The 16,704-nt window shown below is 40.7% G+C and overlaps 1 protein-coding gene across 2 annotated transcripts in view; it reads right to left on the bottom strand.

The window, feature by feature from the left end:
* Nucleotides 1–16,704, bottom strand: part of FAM47E (family with sequence similarity 47, member E) — a 62,341-nt gene that overhangs the window by 5,541 nt on the left and 40,096 nt on the right. For both annotated transcript variants that reach the window (XM_011966207.1, XM_011966206.1), the window contains 3 exons: nt 13,847–13,986; nt 8,527–8,680; nt 5,573–5,773 (listed from right to left, as the gene is read on the bottom strand). In XM_011966207.1, coding sequence (XP_011821597.1) covers nt 5,573–5,773; nt 8,527–8,680; nt 13,847–13,986 — 495 coding nt within the window. The remainder of the gene's footprint in view (nt 1–5,572; nt 5,774–8,526; nt 8,681–13,846; nt 13,987–16,704) is intronic.

Genomic DNA, 16,704 nt, shown 5'->3' with positions numbered 1-16,704 from the left:
TGTATTTTTAGTAGATACAGGGTTTCACCATGTTAGCTAGGATGGTCTCAATCTCCTGACCTCGTGATCTGCCCGCCTCGGCCTCCTAAAGTGCTGGGCTTACAGGTGTAAGCCACCATGCCCGGCCAAGCTCTTGCCTTTTTAACTGGAAGACAGAATGAGGAAAATGAACGTATCTCATTCCCTTCTTTCCCCCATTCCTCAGCAGTGCATCAAGGACGTTAGGAGAACCTCTTGTTGGTTCATAGACTGACACTGTGAATGCAATACCCTCACTGTCGCATCACAAAAGGGGGTCTAATTCTTGGGTGTTAGAAACATGAAACCACAAAGATTCTGGCCCTGTCTCCTCTCATGCACATTTAAACTATGTGGCGGAATGTGTGGGGCATTCTACAGTCCAGCCAGATACGCTCTACGACAAGAGAATGGGACAGAGTAGACAGGAGGGAAATCTCTTCCAGCGCTGGATTCAGCATTGTGATCTCTCCGCTCTGAGCATACAGACTGCCTTGCTATTTCCAGAGCACCCCTGTCATGCTTCTGCCTCAGTGCCTCTACACACACTGTTCCCTTTACTCTAATGTTTTTCCCCAAGACACACACATGGCTTCCTTTTTTACCTATTTCATGTCATCTTTTCAGTGGCATCTTCCCTGGCCATCCAATTTAAAAAATGGTAACCCCGGGCCGGGCGCGGTGGCTCACGCCTGTAATCCCAGCACTTTGGGAGGCTAAGGTGGGCGGATCACCTGAGGTCGGGAGTTCGAGATCAGCCTGGCTAACATGGTGAAACCCTGTCTCTAGTAAATATACAAAATTAGCTGGGCGTGGTGGCGCATGCCTGTAGTCCCAGCTACTCTAGCGGCTGAGGCAGGAGAATCGCTTGAACCCAGGAGGCGGAGGTTGCAGTGAGCTGGGATCAGTCCACTGCACTCCAGCCTGGGTGACAGAGTGAGCCTCTGTCTCCAAAAAAAAAAAAGAAAAAAAAGGAATCCCCCCTCCCTCCCAACACTCTTTGCCTTCTTTCTCTGCTCCACTTTACTTAATGACCCTCATCACCATTTCTATGCTATATATTTTCTGATCATTTGTCTGTCTCTCTTCTCGTCCTCTAAAATATAAGCTTCGGAAATTATTCCCAGCTACATCTCCCTGGCATCTAAACAATACTTAGGACATAATGGGTGCTTAATAAGTATTTGCTGAATGAAAGTCATGTTTCTTAACTTTGGCACTATTGACATTTGGTACTGGAGAACCCTTTGTATGTAGGGGAGTGGTGTGTGTGTGTGTGTGTGTGTGTGTGTGTGTGTGTGTCCCATGCATCATAGGATGTTTAGCAGCATTCCTGGCTTCTACCCACTAGATTCTAATAGCATCCCCCAAGTGGTGACAACCAAAAATGTCATCTCTAGATATTGCCAAATATCCCTGAGGTGGGGGAAAGGGGGCAAATTGCCCTCAGATATGAACCACTGAAATGAAAGAGGGAAGAAAACAGATTGGGGAAGAAAGGGGAGAAGGAGGGGAATGGCATCTACATTACTGCCACACTGAAGAACTTGAATTCTGGAATATGTTGTGTTGTTGGGTAACTGGTGATCTTTCCAGACTCAAGATGAACATAATTCCTTCTGTGATACCTTCGTAAACATGCCCTCACTCCGTGCTTGATGGAATTGATTACCTCTTCCTATGTCCTGAACACACCATGACATCATTTCGCTATAATCATTTACCTGTTGACCCCACTAGGCTGTAATCTCCATAAGTGCAGGAGGCAGTCCTCCATTTTTGCTTCATTTGTTCCCAGCACTTTTGGACACATAGTGGTAGGTGCTCAGAAACCTACTACTGTTTTTGAATAAATGCATACACAAATTGATCAATTAATATAGAGGGCAAAGAAAGATATATAAAATAGAGGCACAGATTGCTGTGAGAGATTAGAAGTAAGAACAAATTAATGTCAACTAAGGGACCTAGAAAAGCTCCATGGAAAAATCAGCATATTTCCTGGGTCTAAAGGAAGATAGAATCTATGGACATGGAGAGGAGGGCACTCCAGGAATCGAGAATACTATGAGCAAAGCTAAGGTGGCAGGAAAGCTCATACACCAAAGACCACAGTTTAGAAGGCCTGAGGGTTTGTGGAGTCAGAAAATAAAGACAGGGATGCCCAGAAAATAAAGACAAGGACTTCCAGAATAGGGACCAGATTTACCCCGCCACCTTCAACAATCAAAAAAACAAGAAAAAGTACATGAATTAATACTATGCCAGACACAAGACATGGGGTAACCAAGGATAGTGATCTTTGAGGGACAAACAAGATAAGCCCCACGACTGCCCTAGCTCACTGCCTTCAGGCAGAGTGCAGGAGGAGCCCAATGGACTCTCTGAATTGAGAGGACAGGACCAAGAGTCCAGACAGATCAAAGCAGAGAAAGTTTGCAGCACAGAGTATCAGAAAAGAAAGAGCTGCACAGAGAGAGAACTCCAGGAGATTTCAGAGGGTACCCCTTTGTGCATGTGTGGAAGGAAACTACCCACGGTCAGGGAAAGAACCAACCAAAAGGAAAAGAGGACAAAGTGTCCAGCACTTTCACAGGGCCAGGAACAGTGCCTTCCTCCTCCTGGGAAACCCAAAGATCCACAGGACACTAGGCAGAAAACACAGAAGGGTCTTGCCTCAATAGTAGGGAATAATTACCCCATATTACTTTGGTCTTTCCCAACAAAATTTTTTTTAAAATAGAAACAAAAATCTCACTCTGTCACCCAGACTGGAGTACAGTGGCACAATCATAGCTCACTATAGCCTTGAACTCCTAGGCTTAAGCAATCCTCTGCCTCAGCCTCCCAAGTAGCTGGGACTACATGTACATGCCACCACAAGCAGCTAATTTCTTTTCTAAATTTTTTTTGTAGAGACGGGGTCTCACTATGTTCCCCGAGCTGGTCTCGAACTCCTGGCTTCAAGTGATACTTCTGTCTTGGCCTCCCAAAATGCTGGGATTACGGTCATAAACCACTGCACCTAACCCCAACAAATCTTAAAAGCAAAGCTCAAAGGGATCAAACTTCCAAGTAACTTGGTTGCATCCCAGAACAAAGTTCAAGAATATTTATAGAATACAAATACTCAACACCCAGTAAGATAAAAGTAACACTGCCTAGCATCCATCGAAGACTACCAGGCACACAGAGATGCAAGAAAGTATGACCCACAATGAGGAGACAAATCACCTAATGGAAACTGACACAGAAATGATGCAGACGTTAGAATCCGTAAACAATGACATCACAGCAATTGTTGTAACTATGTTTTTTATGTGCCAAAGGTGAAGTTGAGACATGGAAGATATAAATTAAAGAGACTTAAGCTAAACTTTTAGAGATAAAAATTGTAACATAAGAGACTCTAAAAAAATACTAGATGGGATTAACGGAAGATTAGACATTGCAGGGAAAAAAAATAGAGAATTTAAAGACATAGCCATAGAAACACAAAAAGAAAAGAGAATTTAAAAAGCTGACCAGAGCAGTGGTGAGCTGTAAAACAACTTCAAGTGGCCTAATTACAGGTAATCAGAGTTCTGGGAAGGGATTGAAAAACAACAACAAAAAAAGTTTAAAGAAATATGGTCCAAAATTTTCCAAATTTAATGAAAACTATAGGCCCACAAATCCAAGAGGCTCAACAAGCCACAAGTACATGAAACATGAAGAAAGATACACCAAGGTTTATGATAATCAAAATGCTCAAAACCAGTGACAAAGAGAAAATATTAAAAGCATCCAAGGAAAAAGCACATCCCAAAAAAACAAAGATGAGGATGATGTAAGATTTCTCCTAGAAACAGTACAACCAAGAAGACAGGAAAGCAATGTCTTTACTGAAATTTTTAAAACTGTGAATTAACTTTGAACTAAAATTATTTTCCCACAAAATACAAAATTCCTCCTTATCCATGATTTTGCTTTCTACATTTTCAGTTACCTGTGGTCAACCATGGTCTGAAGTATTAAATGGAAAATTCTAGAAATAAACAATTCATAAGTTTTAAATTGTGTGCCATTCTCAGTAGCACGATGAAATCTCAAGCCATCCTTGTTCCATTCCTCCAGGGATATGATCATCTCTTTGTCCAGAGTATCCACACTGTACACACTACCCACCCTTAGTCACTCAGTAACCGCCTGTTATCAGATCAAAAAACAGTATATATAGGAGTTAGTACTATCCAAAGTTTCAGCATCTACTGGAGGATCTTGAAACATAACCCCTACAGATAACAGACAACAGGTGACCACTGAGTCTTTTTAAATGAGGCAGAACAAGGTGTCTTCAGACATACAAAAGCTGAAAGAATTCATCACCAGCAGATCCACACTGGAAGGAATGTTAAAAGAAGTCTTCTAGTCAGAAGAAAAAAGATACTATGTGGAAATATAGTTTCAACTTTTGTATAGTGACCCTCCATTTGCCAGTCAAAGGTTCAATTTTGGCAATAACTTCCATGGTTTATAAAGCAGTGTTTACATAATTATTTCTACATACAGGGAATTGAGCAATTTTATTCAGCCCAGAATCAGGACAAGCAGTGGTTCAGGCCTCAGGTGTGATGGACATGACTTACCTGTCTAATACCATTTTGCATTTTACCTTTTAGAAAGATGAAAGGAAAATGGAAAAATAAAAGTGCTGATATTCATGATGAAATGCATAGTTTTCATAAACCTTATGCAATAGAGTCAAGGATAGAAACATAATGTGTGTGAAAATAGGTTGGCAAATGTGTTCAACTGTAAAGGACAAAATTAATATGTCCCAAAGATTGGAAGTATAATATCAAAGTTTATGTGTAAAAGGCAGAAGACAATTAGAGATAAAATACTGTTTTTCACTTTCAGGGAAGGGCTCTCCCCTCCAACTTAGGCACTTAAATCTGTTGTTGACTCACATAACTTGACTTGTGTATATATATTTGCAGTGACACACTGTGTAGAAAAGTAAATAGTAGTTTAGGGGCCCATAGTACTTCCCTTTGGAACATGGCATGTTATTTCTCCTTTCTGTTACCTTGTTCTTCCATCTTTACAGAAACTTGGTGCTGAGGAAACCTGTTAATCATTAGGCAAGCATGTGGTCAAGAATGATGGTTTGTGGTCAACAAGACTCCAGCAAAAATTCAAGAATTCTTTGGACATACTATTAACAGCATTCACAATAATTAATTGCAGCATTTTGCTCTTGCAATAATAACCATTCATGTATATTTCTACTGACTTTTAGTATTTCAACATATAAAACACCTAACAAATTATCTCTGAAAATGACTATTCAGGTATGAAAAATAATCCCAAATGATATGCCTCATTTGTATAACTGACTTTATTATAGGTATTAAACATGCATTTGTTTAACAAATATTAATCATGAAAAAAATTCAAGAATTCTACTTTAAAAAACCAGTACCCATGACACACCAGAATTCAAGAACTTTAAGACTTCAATACAACTTAATTTTCTTTGATTTTCAGACTGGTCCCCTTCTGCAATTACCTGTGCTTTCTGGAGTTTCCTCTCATAGCCTGTTTTCTGGAAGAACGTTGGCTCCTGCAGTTTACTGAGCCCCACACTACGCTTTAGCTCCAGAGCAACCTGATTTGGCTTCATCGTGTGGAGCGCATCATGGCTTGGTTTGGTCTCATAGTCAATGTCAAACTGTTTCAAGATGAACTCTTCATCAATGTCTGAAATTCCCTGGAAGAATATCACATTGCATGAATTGAGGGCAATCGGTGAAATGCTCCTTGCTTTCTTCTTTAATCTAAGGGAGGTAGTTGGCCATTGCTGGGGAAAGAGGTAGCTTGGGGAGAGGTAGAAAATGCTCAGTCAGCATTCATTGAAGACAAGAAGTGTTTGGGATTTGGAGGGCTTTGTCACTAAAAGACAGCTTAGGACTTTGCAAGAAGCAGTGAGTCCCTGAGGGAAATTCAGTTTGATCGATAGCAAACTTCTTCAGCACTCTATAGTGGTGGCATCTCTAGAAGTGTTTTCCAGACTTGTGTAGATATGGCAGTGTTTTCTCTGCCCATAACTCTGTATAAGGGAAGCTGCCAGGTTCACAGCTCCTGCTGAAGGAGGTGGTTTCAGTCAGCCGTATTCTGTACACAGAACAACCTTCACCATTTCCTTCCCTCAGCTACAGCTGGTGGGAGTAGAGATGGGCACATTAAGAGCAGCTAATCTGTATGCTGAGCGTTTACCTATGATATGGCTCAAGGCTAAAAGATCTTAGACTCCATAGAATCTCACACTGGAAAATAGAAACTGGAAAACACAGAGAACGAAGTCACCAGCAGCTGGCACTGTGACTGGAGTAAAATTTATAGAGAGGAGTCATGAAACAGAGTCAGGGACATAAAGGGACAAGTACAGGCAAAAGGAAGCTAAAGTAATAATGAAGCCGAAATAAAGCAAGCAGAATCAATGAGGTGAAAAATAAACAAACAGAATGGAAGGAAAAGCACAAGCCAGTGCTGTGAAGAAAATTCCGCAGGGTGATGAGACAGGGACCTAGCTCGTGGGATGTCAATAAAGATGGGAGCTTGGTCACAGGGTCTGAAACTAAAGGCAGTTACCAGAGAAGCTAAGCTCTTATTCTAAGATTCCTTAAGTTTCCTGCCTTGAGACAGGAATCGCCTCCAGCAGCAGGAATAGGAGAAGTGGACTCTGGAAATCAGGCAGTCCACTCTGAACAGATTATGGACAAGCAGTGATTTGGATACCAGGCATACTGGGCGTCGTCTGCTTCGTCCAGCATCCCCGCTCCAGTCACCATCTGAGGAGTCTCTGTCCCTCACTCTCACTCTGTTGCAGTTGGGCTGGACACCCCCACTCTTGGCTTCAGGGTTAGGTGTGCGTCCTGGCCTAGCCAATAAGCATATTCCATCTCCTTAATCATAATGGTTAGTTCAAGCACAAGCACGTGCCCCAAGTTAGTCCAGTGAGAGTAATCCCTGGACTTTTCCCTGATGGAAAAGCACTGCTGTCTTCACACTTAGGTTGCTCGCTTGTAGGATATAAGCTTGGAAATTTTAGTGACGACTTTTGCCATTTCTTGGGGAAATATTGATTGAGAAAGAAGTCCATCTTGCAACAACCGAGAGATAGGAACAACATCTAAAAATATTTCAGCACCTGGATCAAGCTGTGCCTGAAGTTCCTACTATATCTGGATGCTTTCCTTTTCTCTCTTAAACCAATCTGAATTATATTTCAGTCACTTGCCAATGAAGTAAGTAGCTTGATGTTTAAAAGTACTAAAAAAATACATTGACTAAAATTAACACTCAAAAGATGGGGTGGGGGCATGGAATGCAAATCCTAAAGACCTTAAATCCGAGAAAAGCATCAGGTATTTAGACATCTACAGAGACTCAGGAACAGGAATAGGTGACTATATAGGTCTTGGAAGGAGCACAAGGGAAGACCTTGATAACTGAGTCAAAAGTCTGTTTATGTCAGTTTTTTTTTTTTTTTTTTTTTTTGAGACAGGGTCTTGCTTTGTTGCTCATGCTGGAGTATAGTGGCATGATGACAGCTCACTGCAGCCTCGATTTCCCAGGCTCTAGCAATCCTCCCACCTCAGCCTCCTGTGTGGGAGGGACACACCACCATGCCTAGCTAATTTTTATTTATTTATTTTTATTTTTTTAAGATGGAGTCTCACCCTGTTGCCCAGGCTGGAGTGCAGTGGTGCAATCTCTGCTCTCTGCAACCTCTGCCTCCGGGTTCAAACAATTCTCCTGCCTCAGCCTCCTGAGTAGTTGGGATTACAGGTGCACACCACCACACCCGGCTAATTTTTTTGTATTTTTAGTAGAGACGGGGTTTCACCATGTTGTTCAGGCTGATCTTGAACTCCTGACCTCATGATCCACCCACCTTGGACTCCCAAAGTGCTAGGATTACAGGCGTGAGCCACTGCACCCGGCCTAACTTTCATATTTTTTACAAAAATACAAGAGAGACAAGGTTTTGCCATATTGCCCGGGCTGGTATTAAACTCCTGAGCTCAAGCGATCCACCTGCCTCAGTCTCCAAAAGTGCTGGGATTACAGGCATAAGCCACTGTGCCTGGCATGTTAGAACATTTTTGTGTGAAGGTTATAATCAAGGAGTACCTGCCAGAGTACTTCTAGATAAATCTAACTGAGAAAAATAAGTTTAAGGAGTGAAAGAGAGAAAAGAAAGTCCTGACATTAAAATGGAAAATAAAAATATGAAACAACTGCAATGATGTGAGATGTGAACATAAACATTCAAATTAGCCACAAGTTTGCAAACTCTCCAGAAATTTCATATACCAGAAATATTTCTATTTATATATAATAGAAGAAAACGATTCCTTTATGATTTTGAGGATTTGACTTAGATTTTATTCAATACTGTTTTTTAATAAAAGCAACTTTGAGCTTGACATTTAAAAGTAGGTATTACCACTAACTTACAAAAGTAGTAACCCAGTTGCAGAAGTCATTAACTGCTCTGTGAACATTTTCCTGAAGACCAGGACGAGGACCGTTTTCATGGAGCAAATCCATTTTATGTGGCTTTTCTTCATAAAGCCATTGGCTTGCATTTGACACAGAAGTCTGCTTGGAACTAAAGATAATAAGATCATTAAAGAATTACAATATGAGACACAATGAATCCAAATGGATTTCAAACAGTTTTGGAGGCAAAAGGAAATCATAAAGCAAGTATTTGGTTGTTTTGCTTTGTTTTGTTTTTGTTTTTTGTTTTTAAGACGGAGTCTTGTTCTGCCACCCAGGCTGGAGTGCAGTGGCTGGAGTGGAGTGGCGCCCAGGCTTGAGTGCAGTGGCGGCTCACTGCAAGCTCCGCCTCCCAGGTTCACACCATTCTCCTGCCTCAGCCTCCCGAGTAGCTGAGACCACAGGTGCCCACTACCATGCTCGGCTAATTTTCTGTATTTTTAGTAGAGATGGGGTTTCACCTTGTTAGCCAGGATGGTCTCGATCTCCTGACCTCGTGATCCGCCCGCCTTGGCCTCCCAAAGTGCTGGGATTACAGGCGTGAGCCACCACGCCCGGCCAAAGCAAGTATTTCTGACGGTCTCTTGCAAGCTCACATACAAATTATATTTTAATTTTTCAAAGAGCACATTCTCATTACCAATATCATAAAGACAAGTATATCATGATTAGTTATAATAATTAAAACTTATATAGCATTTTACCATTATAAGTTGATTTTTAAAATTTTGAGTACCATTTATTAAAACATGTACTGGGTAAAAGCCCAAATTACTGTGCTTGAAGTCTACCAAAGTCTCAGGCAACCTTGACAAGTAGGAGTCATCCTTGACTTCTCTATCATTCCTAAAATCCAGCTCAGTTAAAGTCTGGCAGATTGTAACTGTCTCCTTCCCTCTGGACTGCAGCAAAATGCTAGTGTCTCTGCATCATCAACTCCTATGGCTCCCCCAACCTTCAACCCCCAATCCATTCCCTACACTGCAGCCCAAGCAGTCATTTCAAAATGTAACTCTGGACATATCAAATCAGCCACCCTTCATCACCATCAACAGCTTCTTTATAAAAATTGAAATATAATTCATCCACCATGAAATTCATAAAATGTACCACTTCAAAAGTGTTTGAGAGTACCCTTTCATATTCACAAAGTTGTGCAACCACCACCACTATCTTATTCCAGAACACTTTTATTGCCCTGAAAGAAACCCCGTAGCCATTAATAATCACTCACCATTTCCCTACTTCCCTTGTTCCTTCCTGGCAACAACTAACCTACCTTTCTGTCTCTGTAGATTTGTCTATACCGGATATTTCATCTGAATGGAACCATGCAACATGTAGTCTTTTGTGTCTGGCTTCTCTCAATTAGCATCATGTTTTCAAGGCTCATCCATGTTGTAGCATGTATTAGTAGTTTATTTCTTTTTGTGGCCAATATTCCATTGTCTACATAGACCACTTTTTGTTTATCCGTTCACAAACATATGCAGGTGATGGACATTTGGGCTGTTGCCACTTTATGCCTGTTAAGGACAATGCTGCTATGGACATTCATGAACAAGCTTTTGTGTTCAACAGCCTCTTGCTATTCCTCCAATAAAGACTTAAATCTTGACACAACCTCTAAGGCTGTGCATGGCCTAGCTCTCCAGGTTCTTTGGGACCCACCGCCCTTTTTTACTCTCTGAACTCCAGCCAATATGGCCTTCTCTCAGTTCTGTGAATTCATGCTGCTCCCTCCAGCCATTAGGCCTTTGCTTGAGCTATTCCACCTGACTGCAATGCTGTCACCATTTCCTTATCCCCTTCATGTCTCAACATACATGTGCCTTCCTCGGGGAGGCATCCCCACAGGCTGTCCCCTGAGCCTACTTTTTATTCATAGCCCCTGTACCTTTTATTCATAACACTCATATTAATTTATCCATCCATTAATTCAACAAATATTCAGTAAGCATCAACTATGTGCCAGGCATTAGAATTGAAATGTAAATAAAGTTAAGCCCCTGTCCTCATAGAGTACACAATTGAGTAAGAGAGACAGATGGTAAACAAACATATGCCAGGTGATTATAAGTGATATAGAGAAAGCAAACTAGGACAGGAGGGATGGAGAGTGGTGGTAGGGAGCATTTTATTTATACAGAGAAGTTGTCTCTATTAAAGTAATATTTGACCAAAGACCCAAAAGAAGAAAGGGGTCAAACCATGTAAATGTCAAGTCATGCAGATAACAGACAGAAAAGAATGGTATATGCAAAGACCTGAGCTGGGAGCGTGCTGAGCATGTTTAAAGAATACAAAGTCCCATGGAGAGGAGTAAAGAGTAGAACAGCAGAGGATGAGGCTTGAGAGGTGACAAGGACCTAATCATATAGTACTTTGAAGGCAGTTGTAAGGACTTTGGATTTTTCTCAGAAAAATAAGCAATTGGAGAATCTCAAGCACTGGAATGACATGACTTGACTTATGTTTTTAAAAAGATTATGTCAGCTACCGTGTGACAGACTTGAGAGAGGGGGGTTTGGGTGGAGGTCACGAGACCAGTTAGTAAGCTATTGCAATAATCCAGGCAAGAGGTGATGGAATCTTGGAATAGACTGGTAGTAGTGGAGAAGGTGAGATTCTGGATACATTTCAAAAGTAAAACCATTATCACTCGCCGGCAGATTGCAACTATTGTTCCAGAAAAAACTGGAAAGATGGGGTTCCTATTTACTGAACTGGGGAAGACAGAAGTAGGAATAAGTTTAGGGGAGAAAACAAGAGTTCAGTTTTGGGTCTGTCTAGTCGGAGATTCCAATTATACATCTAAGGACAAATATTGAATTAACCATATACAGATGGACCAGAGGAGGTCACTTGGTTGTGAGTAAATGTGCTGAAAAGTCATCAAAGACCAAAGTACTTCAAGGCTAAAAGGTAAAGAGTGGCCAGTAAAAGATGACTACGGAGAGGTCCATGAAAGAGGGATGTTCCAGAAGCCAAGTAAAGAAAGTGTTAGGAGAAAGAGGACATAATCAATTACGTCAATTGCTACTATGTATACATCAAGTATGGTGATCCCTGAGAGCCGATTAAGTAACATAGAGGTCAATGGTGACCTTGGCTAAGGTCAGGTTCAGTGGAGTGGTAGAGATAAGAGCCTGATTGCTGTTCGGAGAGAAAAAGACTGAGTGAGTATGAATGCCTCTTTCAAAAAATTTTGCTCTAAAGGAAAGGAGAGATTATCTGGTGAGGTGGAGTTGGTGTCGCTTGCATCCTGCCAGGACCTGGAGGTGTTCATCAACCTGGAGGTTCATCAAATATATGTTCAAGAATTTTTAATCTCCAGCCATGCTTCCCTCTGTCCCCTCTGAGAGGTCACACTGAGTGGGACTGAACATTCTAACCCTCTAATCACTTGGTCTTTCTGGTGACCAGCCACATTCTAAGACAATCTAGGTGCCCCAACCTGAGCACCTCATTAGCATAAACTCTCCAGTAACTAAAAGGGGCTCCTTATGAATAACAAAAAGCATTCCTGTCACTCAGGAAATCCCAAGGGATTTAGGAGCCCTGTGTCAGTAACTGGGGACAAAGACCAAGTATATTTATTATATCACAGATCCCTACATACAACATTCCTCTCGCTCCCCCACCCAAGTTTTGAGCAACCTGAAAAACAATATGGAGAGCAAAGATAATAGCCAAAATATCCCCTTCACTGCTAACAGCAGCCATGATAGACGACATGGCTTTAGGTCCAAGAGGACTTGCTAACTGACACCCAGAAACTGGCAGAGACTTCCACCCAGTCTCCTGCAGGGCTGGACCAGGACAGTCCTCCCCTCTAGAATGGGGAAGCAAGGAGAAATTATGCTTCCCATGGGCCATCTTGCTCCTCACGGAAGAAAGGCAAAACTGAGAGAAGCACATCCAGTTACCCTTCCTATTTTTACCAAGTGGTGGACTGAAGAGCCAGAAATGTCCTAAGAGTAGAGTTCCTCTCACCTTGTGTCTTCCCCTAAAAAACATATACAATGTAATGCAGTAGATTCTCTCTAAATCCACCTCCATGTAGGTAATGTGTGTGACCAACAAAGCTCTACATGGCCCCCACAAAACACACTGACCACGATCCACACCCCTCCAAGTGTCTGGGTACTGTGGATAGGCTGCTTTCTAGTTCACCATACTCTTCAGCACCCATCAGTGAGGTCTTTAATTTCAAAAGTCAAATGTAGGCCTGACCCAGTGGCTCATGCCTGTAATCTCCACACTTTGGAAGGAAGAGGTGGGCAGATCACTTGAGGCCAGGAGTTCAAGACTAGACTGGCCAACATGAGGAAACCTCATCTCTACCAAAAACACAAAGATTAGCCAGGTGTGGTGGTGAGCACCTATAGTCCCAGTTACTTGGAAGGCTGAGGCATAAGAATCGCTGGAACCCAAGAGGTAGAGGTTGCAGTGAGCCAAGACGGTGCCACTGCTCTCCAGCCTGGTCGACAGAGCAAAACTCTGTCTCAAAAACAAACAAAAAAACATGTGTATCCCAAATCTATTTGTGTCCAGTATAGTTATCACTGCATTTATGTTATTTAATTAAATATTATATTGACTGGGGAATCAAGAATGTGTTACAAAAGGGAGATGCTTTCGTTAAGCTTAATGCTTTGAGAAGTGTCAATGAAGGTAGTATTACAGGTATGGTTTAAGAAAAAAAGATGGGTGGAAACTCCAAGCAGTAGACCTATACTCAGAAAAAAGGCTTAGGTCAGGCATGGTGGTACATACCTGAAGTCCTAGCTGTTCAGGAGGCTGAGGTAGGAGGATCATTTGAGTCCAGAACTCAAGGCTGCAGTGAGTTGTGATCTCTTCACTGCCCTCTAGCCGTAACATTTCTTGGGGTACAAAGGATGAAACCCCAAAACTATGGTGCTTTGGTATGCTGAGCACTTTTGAATTAAAGGAAATTGGAAAGCTGTAGAAGCTGCCTCAAAATCAAGGATTTTCTGACTTTCGCTGTTTCTACCCCTCAAGCATAGGGAGGGACTCTCTCTGGAATTTCCTTATAGACACCTGTGTCTGCATCGTTGCTGGATAAATCACATCCATTGAAGAAATAAGCACTATTTAGAGTGGTACCTAGGACTCCTTTCCCTCTTCCTTGGGAACTTAGTTATATTTTCTTCATTAGAATTATTCTAAAGATGAGAAACTTTAAGAAGGTAATTCCTAGAATGTTTCATCAGGTGACAGCAATGATCAAAGGGTTAAGAACAATACTCACGGTCCCAGGTAGACTTGGGTAGAACGTTTTTTAAAAAGCTTTGTGGGTTCTTTCATTCCTTTCCTGGTGTCCTGACAATAAGCCCATGTGTCCTCCAGCTTCCGGTCAGGATCGAGCACTTCCAGCACCTTTAATAAGAGCTACAAACAGAAAATAGTCTTAGAGGAAAAGAAAAATGTGCTAAAGAAGAGAGTCCCCATTCTACAACAAAACAGACACACTTGCCCTTCACTTTTCCTTTTCAATCCATCAGTACTGTTCACCAACTTCCATACCAAGTATTATGCTGGGTGCTATGGATAGATTAGGACCATATCGCAAAAGACATAATCTCAAATGTTAAAATCCTGAAAGATCATAATCCCTTAAGTCTAAAATCCTCAAAATCGCAATCCCAAAAATTAAAATTCCAAAACTATAATTCTGAAAAAAAAATTGTAAAAAAAATTATCTTAAAGGCACTTAAATTTTTAAATGGAGATTTATTTGAGAAATGTAAAAATGAGAGAACACTTCATTGGCCATTTTACACAATGAATTGGGCAAAAACAATATACATATTTTTGCAAGCATAAACAGTCAGGTATACTAGCAAAAGTCACATGGGTATAATATGAGCAGGGAAACCATATTCATAAAGAAATAGCTCAAAAAGTGATATGTATAAATGCATATCACTATGTTTGGCAATTGTGTGCACTCTGCTTTATAATTTCAGTCATCTGAAATACAGCAATGTACAACCTAAGCCTTTTGACAAAATCAATCAAAAAGCATGATGGGGCCAGGCACAGTGGCTAAGGCATATAATCTCAGTGCTCTGGGAAGCTGACTCAGGAAGATGGCATGAGGCCAGGAGCTTGAGACCAGCCTGGGCAACACAGCAAGACCCCTGTCTCTATTAAAAAAAAAAAATTAAATTAGCCAGGCATGATGGTGCACTCCTGTAATCCTAGATACTTGGAGGCTAAGGTAAGAGGATCCCTTGAGCTCAGGAGTTTGAGGTAAGAGTGAACTATAATTGCACCACTGCACTCCAGCTTGGGCAACAGAATGAGAACCTGTCTCAAAAAAACAAGCAAAAAACAACCATTGTGGGACACCACTCTATGCGCAGTTATCCAAAGAACCAAGATATCAAGAAATACTATCTTTCACAAATACAGATGAACAAAAAGGACATCTCTTCATTCATTGATGAAGTTTCAATGTTGTTATGTAAATCCACAATGCTTACACACAAAGTCAGTGTTGTGACAATGCATTTTCATGAAGTCAAATTTGCAAAAAATGCATGAAATGAATTAGAACTCTATAAAAGTTTTTACACAATGCGTATCTCCAGCATTAAAATTGATGCAAAGATGAAACACATAATATAGTGAATTGTAAAAAATAACACTTACAACTTAAAATAGTGTGGGGGGCACTAAAAAAAAAGCTAAGAAGGAAATTCAACATGTTAAAAACATGTATGAGATAGATTATGGGCAATTACACAGAGGTAGTCCATAAGAACTGGCAGGCATTTATGATCGTTAACTATATTTTGAAGTCTTGCATCATAGTAAATAGTTGCTTTTTTTCTTTTAGGGCTCTCCTTGGAGAATACGTTCATATTCATTTTCTACATGCACTGCTCTTTTTAAAATTATTCTGTGATTCAATATATACTCATATGAGTATTCCCTATTACATTTTCCCCTTTTCTGTGCCATACTTCTATGTTGTTCTGGGTATAGGGAAATCCATTCCACACGTGCTCATATACAGACACCAAAGTTGGCAGAAACAATACTGATGATTCAATAGCAACAACATCTTATCTTATGTATCCTATAATTATTTTTGAACTAGTCAGTAAAATCACGATCTCTTTGGGCAGATGCAGCTTTAGTAAACGCTCCTGGAATTTCAGCAGCTGTAAGGAATGCTAATGCAAACAAATGACACTTTTTTCATGTTTAGTTTTTGCTTTAAAAAAACCTTTTTATTTTATCTTTTAATTTTTTATTATAGATTCAGGGGGTACATGTGCAGGTATGTTACATGAGTATGTTGTGTAATACCGGGGTTTGGATTTCTAGTGAACCCGTCACCCAAATAGTGAACATAGTACCCCATAGGTAGTTTTTTAATCCTCAACACCTTCCCAACCCCCCTTTTTGGAGGCCCCAGTGTCTATTCTCTCCATCTTTATGACCATGTATACCCATTGTTAAGCTCCCACTTATAAGTGAGAACACATGGTATTTGATTTTCTGATTCTGAGTTATTTCACTTCGGATAATGGCCTCCAGTTCCATCCATGTTGCTACAATAGACATGATTTCATTATTTTTATGGCTGCATAGTATTCTGTGGCATATACATACCACATTATCTTTACCCAATCCATCATTGATGGACACTTAGGTTGATTTCATGACTTTGCTATTGTAATAGTGTTGCGATAAACGTATGAGTGAAGGTGTCTTTTTGATAAAACAATTTCTTTTCCTTTGGGTAGATACCCAGTAGTGGAAATGCTGGGTTGAATGGTAGTTCTATTTTTAGCTCCTTGAGAAATTTCCATCTTGTTTTCCACAGAGGTTGAGCTAACTTACATTCCCATCAACAGTGTATAAGCATCCTCTTTTCTCTGCATCCTTGCCAATATCTGTTATTTTATTTCAATAATAGCTATTCTGACTGATACGAGATGGTATCTCATTGTGGTTTTAATCGGCTTTTCTCTGATGATGAGTGATGTTGAGCACTTCTTCATATGTTTGTTGGCTGCTTGTATGTCTTCTTTTGAGAAGTGGCTGTTCATGTCCTTTGTGTGAATATATATATATATATATATATATATATAT

Source organism: Mandrillus leucophaeus, unplaced genomic scaffold (assembly GCF_000951045.1).
Source record: "Mandrillus leucophaeus isolate KB7577 unplaced genomic scaffold, Mleu.le_1.0 Scaffold75, whole genome shotgun sequence".
In the NCBI taxonomy this organism is placed as follows: Eukaryota; Metazoa; Chordata; class Mammalia; order Primates; family Cercopithecidae; genus Mandrillus; species Mandrillus leucophaeus.
The sequence above is the reverse complement of the archived record's forward strand: the minus strand, read 5'-3'. Positions and strand labels throughout refer to the sequence as shown.